Source organism: Salvelinus fontinalis, chromosome 28 (assembly GCF_029448725.1).
Source record: "Salvelinus fontinalis isolate EN_2023a chromosome 28, ASM2944872v1, whole genome shotgun sequence".
Classification (NCBI taxonomy): Eukaryota; Metazoa; Chordata; class Actinopteri; order Salmoniformes; family Salmonidae; genus Salvelinus; species Salvelinus fontinalis.
The window spans coordinates 38,959,522-38,968,030 of record NC_074692.1 but is presented as its reverse complement, the minus strand read 5'-3'; the positions used below and the strand labels follow the sequence as shown (position 1 = coordinate 38,968,030).

General features: G+C 44.0%; 1 protein-coding gene across 1 annotated transcript in view; it reads right to left on the bottom strand.

Moving 5' to 3' along the window:
- Window positions 1–238: 238 nt before the first annotated feature.
- Window positions 239–8,509, bottom strand: part of LOC129826690 (neural proliferation differentiation and control protein 1-like) — a 47,660-nt gene continuing 39,389 nt past the window's right edge. Inside the window, exons 3-9 of the mRNA XM_055887696.1 lie at window positions 8,239–8,334; window positions 7,816–8,040; window positions 5,303–5,369; window positions 5,023–5,107; window positions 4,635–4,714; window positions 3,581–3,680; window positions 239–3,320 (exon numbers count right to left, since the gene is read on the bottom strand). Coding sequence (XP_055743671.1) covers window positions 3,249–3,320; window positions 3,581–3,680; window positions 4,635–4,714; window positions 5,023–5,107; window positions 5,303–5,369; window positions 7,816–8,040; window positions 8,239–8,334 — 725 coding nt within the window. The 3' untranslated portion in view covers window positions 239–3,248. The remainder of the gene's footprint in view (window positions 3,321–3,580; window positions 3,681–4,634; window positions 4,715–5,022; window positions 5,108–5,302; window positions 5,370–7,815; window positions 8,041–8,238; window positions 8,335–8,509) is intronic.

Sequence of the window (8,509 nt, the reverse complement as noted above, 5' to 3'; positions counted from 1 at the left end):
TCCACCAATAACAGATCAACATGCAATAACAGCTCTGGCCACCAGAGGTCATGATTACCTAAAAACGGAATAAACTTGAAACGATAACAATATGCTTTTTACCTCATTACTTGTTTTAAAGGCTAGATTAGCTATTAACATATATTTTTGCTTCTCTCTCATGAGATCCAAGACAGTTGATCAGCTTGCAACAAGATTGTCTATCATATCATTTAAGAAAACAGCACAGCAGACCATGTTGCAGTGAAGATAATATAAATATTTATTTTACATGTTCATCTCTGAAATGTCTACATGCATCATGTCCAGCAATTCCAGTAGTAGTAAAAGAGGTCGGTCATCTCTCAGGGTTGGTGTGTTAATTCATCTGGTGTGTCGTTATTTAGAGAGGGTGGTTTTACTGTATAAAAGGGGAGTCCCAGAGATTTATAACCAGCCACATTCATGAGAGAAAACAAAGAGCAACTTTCAATCCATCAAACTAACATTTCTAGAAAACCTGGGAATATTTGGACAGTTATTTGCATTTTGCAACCCTAGGGTACAATATTGATGTAGGTATATGGTAACTATATGGTAACAGCCAAAGAAGGTTTAAATTTGATGTTCATCTTTACCAGTAATCTAGGCCTACATCAATGAATGGATTCATTCTACGAGTCCAATACTCTTTCTGTCTCACATACATTGTTTTTTAGGACCAAAAAGGCTAATCAAATCATCTGCACCCAAAGAGCATCCCATTACTGTATGTGTCTGACCACTTCACTGTTCTTCAGAGAGAGTGGAGACAGAGAGTTAGGGGAACAGTTCAATTCAAATTCCACCACAAAACTCTTTTTTTTCCATTAGTGCACAGTTGATAAAGTCCCAAAATGTTTTGTATGTCAGCAATGAAGTCATACAACTTTCAAAATACAGAAATATAGCCAGTATGATGCATTTTGCATCATGATCCAAAACACAGCATCATATCATACTCGATGCATCATACCAGCTGTATTTATGCATTTTGAAAATTGATTGCTGAAAATGTAAAATATTTTGGGACTATATCAACAATGGACTAATGCTACAAATAACTAAATATAGTTTTTGTGTGGAGTTGTCCTAAGTAAATCAAAGAGCTAATAACACGCTTTCCTGAGAGATAACCGTAATAGGCAACTTCTGAACAGACTCTAGGGTGCATCCAAAATGGCACCCTATTCCCTATATAGTGCACTATATTTGACCAAAAACTATAGGGCTTTCGTCAAAAGCAATGCCCTATATACAGAATAGGGTGCCATTTTGGAAGCACACTAGGCTAAAGAAAAAAAGGTTTGTTTGCAATCAGAAATATAGAATAATAATGTGTACAAATACATCATTAGAGCCAGGTTGCCATCTCTCTGTACAGTACACATCAGTGGCTATTTACATAAATAACATCACAAATCATGGGACAAGCCATGTGTTTGTTTGATACGGTATATTCAGTGCTTGACTTGGACTGAAATAGGTTCCAGTACTCATTCTGGGTGCCGGTACTGTTTATATTTAGATGCAGGAGCTCCACAATACTTTTGAGCTAATATTCTATATAAAGAGGAACAAGAGCTCAAGCAGTTGAACATTTGAGGTGCTGGTACTCCGGCGAGTTCCTGCCCACGTCAAGCACTGTGTATATGTATGTACATAATGGGGTTGCTCTGTTTCAGAGTTCTGTAAAGAAGTTCCAAATTCCTTTGAAATCATTCAAGTTATTTAAATATCATCATAAGCAAGTTTACACAAGAAACTTGTAAGGATCATAAATGCATATTGAATTGTATCCCTTTTTCAGCAGAGCACAGCATCATCAAGTCATGCATAGAGGGACCATTGATACTGAGAATATAATGGCTACATAACAAAGCGTAAAGGTTTACCATACATACTGCATGTGTACATTTATGAAACATATTAAAATCACGTTTGTATGTAAAAAAACAACAACACTTTTTGGTAATGAAGAAAGTCAAAGATGAGTTGATCCAGGTCTTCAGAAGGCGTCATTAGTGGCACCATATTCTCCACATACTGTAGTGCACTACTTTCGACCAGGGTCGATAAGGCGCTGGCAAAAGTAGGGCACTCTGTAGGGAATAGGGTGTTATTTGGGACACAGAGATTTAGTCTGCCAATGATTACTATTGACAGCTTGATAAATTGGCATATTCCCACTATGCTCCATCTGTTTCAAAGGCATATGGCCTAACATCTGCAGTTCCAGAATGATTTATAGGACCAGTTCCCAGACCCAGATTAAGCCTATTCCTCAACTGAATTTTCAACTGAGATTATCCATGCTTTTCAGTCCAGGAGTCTGGGTCATACTGTAGTCTATGATTTAGGAAACTTGTATCTGGATTGGTTATTCAATTTCACATTCTGCACAAAGTGTGTGCCTCCAACACAATCTCCCTGTTCACTATTATTAAAGGTTTGTGGTTTGGACATTGGCCTGTATATTTCACTGTAAGTCATGGTCTGGGTAACATTCAAAAGTATGATGCAAGTATCAAAGTTAGTCTCCACAGATTGTGTAATGTAATAAATCATACACCAACAGACCCAGAAAACATTTATTTTTTCACTGTAGTTCTTCTCTGCTCTCTTCCTGAACCTTTCTGCCGGTGTCTGTCGTATGAAGCAGGGTAGTATTCATTAGTGCACACCGTAGCATAACATTTTGCAACAGAACACGACAACAATAATTTGTTGTTGGAAAAGTTCAGGTATAGAATCTTGCAGAACGTGGAGAATCTTATCCATCATTATACACCCTAATCTCTCAGTCAGTTAGTTGGTTGTGCACATGTTTGACAGAAAAAAACAGAGAGGATATTACAGAATCAAATCCACAAGAGATACACAGAGTTAACATATAACAAAACAAGGCATGGTTATGATAGGCCAGACGGAAAGCTTAAACATCATGTAAGGTTTTCTGAGAGTGTGAGACATCATTGGTCCCAGATATCAGTCTGTTTTAAGAGGAGATTCCCGTCAGTCGTTCATTCAGATATAATGTTCATACCGTCCTCCTCCTTACCAGCCCTGCAGTGTATGTAGTGTATCATGTGGGACAGGTCAAAAGGTCAGACAGAGAAACCTGATGGGTGTTTGTAGGTGTGCAAGGGAGTGAGTATGATTTGATCTTCCTGTACATGTAGGATGATATGTTTTATAGGTGCATATCAGAATGTCTAGAGTTGTCAGGGTTACTTGTGGCTCCGCTGAAGGTAAAGGGTGGAGTCATCAAACAAAGGATTCTTCACCTCCATCTCTCCCGTCTAGAGAGCAAAAGAGAGAACGAGAAAGAAAGATAGAAAAAGAGAGGGCGAGAGAAAGGAGAGAGAAGTTATTACACCGCTAAAACAATAACATGTGTGTATCCGTAGCCTATTGTAAGTACAAATGTATGTAAACTAAATGTACAGTATTTAAGGTAAATATATATTGGATATCAGCTATCGCTGCCTCTCCATGTCTGCTATTGTACTGCATGGCTGTGCAGTACACTGTATGTGCATCAGGTATGTCTGTCTCTTACCGGGGCCAGTCCAGGGCACTCGTATACCGTGAAATCCCCATCCTCATTCTCCTCATCTGACGTGGCCCCGGAGTCAGGCACCTTGGGTTCATCCCTGTGTCTGGAGAAAAAGGAAAAACACTGAGTCATGGAGGTATCCAACCACATCACATAACATCCCAACCCACCGTTCACAGAGGAGAACACCGATCCAGACTGACAGGAGGACAGGGAAGGAGAAGGGAGGGAAGAGGAGGACAGGGAAGGAGAAGGGAGGGAAGAGGAGGGAGGGAAGGAGAAGGGAGGGAAGAGGAGGGAGGGAAGAGGAGGGAGGGAAGAGGAGGGAGGGAAGGAGAAGGGAGGGAAGAGGAGGGAGGGAAGGAGAAGGGAGGGAAGAGGAGGGAGGGAAGGAGAAGGGAGGGAAGAGGAGGGAGGGAAGAGGAGGGAGGGAAGAGGAGGACAGGGAAGGAGAAGGGAGGGAAGAGGAGGGAGGGAAGAGGAGGGAGGGAAGAGGAGGACAGGGAAGGAGAAGGGAGGGAAGGAGAAGGGAGGGAAGAGGAGGGAGGGAAGGAGAAGGGAGGGAAGAGGAGGGAGGGAAGGAGAAGGGAGGGGAGAGGAGGGAGGGAAGAGGAGGGAGGGAAGAGGAGGGAGGGAAGAGGAGGGAGGGAAGGAGAAGGGAGGGAAGAGGAGGGAGGGAAGGAGAAGGGAGGGAAGGAGAAGGGAGGGAAGAGGAGGAAGGAGAAGGGAGGGAAGAGGAGGGACACAAGGGCAGTGTCTGGAAACATTTAGTTCACTTCCTCAAATCCTCTTAAAAAACACTGGACCTTGGACCTCCACCAATTAGCTTTGAAAGGAGTTGAAGGAGAATCAGGAAGCAAGAAATGGACAGATAGTAACCTTTTTAGACAGCCAGGGTCAGAGGGCAGACAGATATGTCCGGTTAAAAGACAGACAGAAGGCCAGCTGGACAGACAGACAGAAGGCCAGCTGGACAGACAGACAGAAGGCCAGCTGGACAGACAGACAGAAGGCCAGCTGGACAGACAGACAGAAGGTCATGGGGGGTATGACTCACTTCTCCAGGCAGAGCATCTGCTGTTTCTGATGTTGGTAGTGGTACATCTGAGCACTCTGAGCCAGCCTCCTATCCCCAAGCTGCAGGCAGGACACAGAGGGAGGGCCCGAGATGACATGGCTCTCAACCAGACGCCGTTTCAGTATAACATTTATTGTGCAGAATATGTCTTTGTTCCCATGTGATTAGTATGTTATCAAATCAAACTTTAGATTTATTGAAAATAAAAATTTGTTTTACAGTAAAACAATAAAACTAAGGAGATAAAATAAACAGATGGCAATTAATGAAATGTATGAAATAACATGAAACAAAAAAAACATCACTGACATGAATATAATCTGTTGTAACCATGACTTCGTGTGATTATGTGTTCTGCTGTACTCACCACATCGTTGTCATAGGAATGGGGCCCCATCCCCCCATAAGCTGGGTAGTCGACCTTCTGAGCCAGTCGCACACCTCTCTGCAACCTGGGATAAGATGGGGGACATCAGGGTTAGTTTCCCATAACCACACTATTAAACTACATGACAATTATTAAAATGAGTCAGTACATTTAACTAAGTTAAGTAGGGAACAACAACCACATATCACAGTTATCGCAGACCATTCTTCCACATAGCTGGAATCAGCTAAATCAGTGCAAAACAGATGTAGAGTTTTACCTGATCCAACAGACACCAGCCAAGAGCAAGGCAACAGATCCCACAACCAAAAACACACTGGTCATGACTGTGAAGAGATAGAGAAAGGCTGTCAGGAGAAGAGGATAGAAAGATCTGGAAGAGGAAGACATGTTATCCAGAACACCAGGAACAGGTCAGGTGGGGAGACAGAGTAAAGCAGTGGCTGTTTGTGGGGTGCATCTCAATTGTAAACTCAGCAAAAAAGAAACAGCCCTTTTTCCGGACCCTGTCTTTCAAAGATAATTCATAAAAATCCAAATAACTTCACAGATCTTCATTGTAAAGGGTTTAAAAACTGTTTCCCATGCTTGTTCAATGAACCATAGACAATTAATGAACATGCACCTGTGGAACGGTCGTTAAGACACTAACAGCTTACAGACAGTAGGCAATTAAGGTCACAGTTATTAAAACTTAGGATACTAGAGAGGCCTTTCTACTAACTCTGAAAAACACCAAAAGAAAGATGCCCAGGGTCCCTGCTCATCTGCGTGAACGTGCCTTAGGCATGCTGCAAAGAGGCATGAGGACTGCAGATGTGGCCAGGGCAATAAATTGCAATGTGCGTACTGTGAGACGCCTAAGACAGCGCTACAGGGAGACAGGACAGACAGATGATCGTCCTCACAGTGGCAGACCACGTGTAACAGCACCTGCACAGGATCGGTACATCCGAACATCACACCTGAGAGACAGGTACAGGATGGCAACAACAACTGCCCGAGTTACACCAGGAACGCACAATCCCTCCATCAGTGCTCAGACTGTCCACAATAGGCTGAGAGAGGCTGGACTGAGGGCTTGTAGGCCTGTTGTAAGGCAGGTCCTCACCAGACATCACCGGCAACAACGTCGCCTATGGGCACAAACCCACCGTCGCTGGCCCAGACAGGACTGGCAAGAAGTGCTCTTCACTGACGAGTTGCGATTTTGTCACACCAGGGGTGATGGTCGGATTAGCGTTTATAATCGAAGGAATGAGAGGTACACCGAGGCCTGTACTCTGGAGCGGGATCGATTTGGAGGGTGAGGGCCTGTCATGGTCTGGGGCGGTGTGTCACAGCGTCATCGGACTGAGCTTGTTATCATTGCAGGCAATCTCAACGCTGTGCGTTACAGGGAAGACATCCTCCTCCCTCATGTGGTACCCTTCCTGCAAGCTCATCCTGACATGACCCTCCAGCATGACAATGCCACCAGCCATTCTGCTCTTTCTGTGCGTGATTTCCTGTAAGACAGGAATGTCAGTGTTCTGCCATGGCCAGTGAAGAGCCCGGATCTCAATCCCATTGAGTAAGTCTGGGACCTGTTGGATCGGAAGGTGAGGGCTAGGGCCATTCCCCCCAGAAATGTCTGGGTACTTGCAGGTGCCTTGATGGAAGAGTGGGGTAACATCTCAAAGCAAGAACTGGCAAATCTGGTGCAGTCCATGAGGAGGAGATGCACTGCAGTACTTAATGCAGCTGGTGGCCACACCAGATACTGACTGTTACTTTGGATTTTGACCCCCCCCCCCCTTTGTTCAGGGAGACATTATTCCATCTGTTAGTCACATGTCTGTGGAACTTGTTCAGTTTATGTCTCAGTTGTTGAATCTTGTTATGTTCATACAAATATTGACACATTAAGTTTGCTGAAAATAAATGCAGTTGACAGTGAGAGGACGTTTCTTTTTTTTCTGAGATTATTTCCTTGATTCCTCGCATCCTTTCTCCTTGGAACCTCCGATCTTCTACTTCAACGTGCTTTGAGAGGGAGACGAGGAGGGAGAATGTGATGAAACAAGGAAATACAATTAAGATTCACCCATGTACGAGAAGGGAGAACAGGAGGGTCCATCTGCAAATTGTCAATATTAATAGGCAAGAGCAGTGACAGTCAGTGCAGCATTCACAAGAGCAGTGACAGTCAGTGCAGCATTCACAAGAGCAGTGACAGTCAGAGCAGCATTCACAAGAGCAGTGACAGTCAGTGCAGCATTCACAAGAGCAGTGACAGTCAGAGCAGCATTCACAAGAGCAGTGACAGTCAGAGCAGCATTCACAAGAGCAGTGACAGTCAGAGCAGCATTCACAAGAGCAGTGACAGTCAGAGCAGCATTCACAAGAGCAGTGACAGTCAGTGCAGCATTCACAAGAGCAGTGACAGTCAGAGCAGCATTCACAAGAGCAGTGACAGTCAGTGCAGCATTCACAAGAGCAGTGACAGTCAGAGCAGCATTCACAAGAGCAGTGACAGTCAGAGCAGCATTCACAAGAGCAGTGACAGTCAGAGCAGCATTCACAAGAGCAGTGACAGTCAGTGCAGCATTCACAAGAGCAGTGACAGTCAGAGCAGCATTCACAAGAGCAGTGACAGTCAGTGCAGCATTCACAAGAGCAGCAGGGTGCGGAGAAATTAATTCTCAACACAGATCAGGGAATCACGGTTCTCTTATTCAAAAATGGGTCAACTGGGACTGAAAATCATGAACAAGGATTAAGGTTACATACTGATAAACACTCGGCTGTTGGAGGGGTAAGGGATGATATGGGGCCCGCTGCGTACTGCTGGGCTGTGGCTGGTAGTGGTGGTGTTGGCTGTAGTCATAGAGGTGGGTGGAGAGGCTGTAGTGGCACTGTGTGTTCTAGGCTGCTCTGTGGTAGGCCGTTGGGTGAGGATCATTGATCTGTCATCCTCCTCTTCCTTGACTTTAGGAACATCCTGAAAGGAAGAAGCTAGGAGGAGATACAAAAATAAAATATAATTAAATGGTAATTGATAGCAAAGCAAAAGGACATCTACTACTAACTTAGCAAATGGTATGGTATTACTGGTCACATTATGTTAATACTATATGCAATTAGTAAAATCTTAGTCAATCAAAGCTTCTGAAGTGGCACCCTTTGCGACAGGCCAAAGGTTTGTCCTCTCACCTGGATGTTTGAAACCTGATTCAGTCTCCTGTTGGCTGATGATGGTGGACAGGAAGTCTATCTCCTCGTCCACTTCAGGGAAAGTGGTCACTTTGCCTGCATCAAAAAGGGGACGGAAAATGTTGGTCATTGGGTTTTAATGATTACACAACGATGAGGAAGAATTTCTAATGGAATTTCACATTTTCCATGTGAGTGAAGGAGAGGAGAGGATGGGAGAAGAGAGGAGGAGAGAGATAATGAATCATCCTCAACCATCCCAATGATTCCA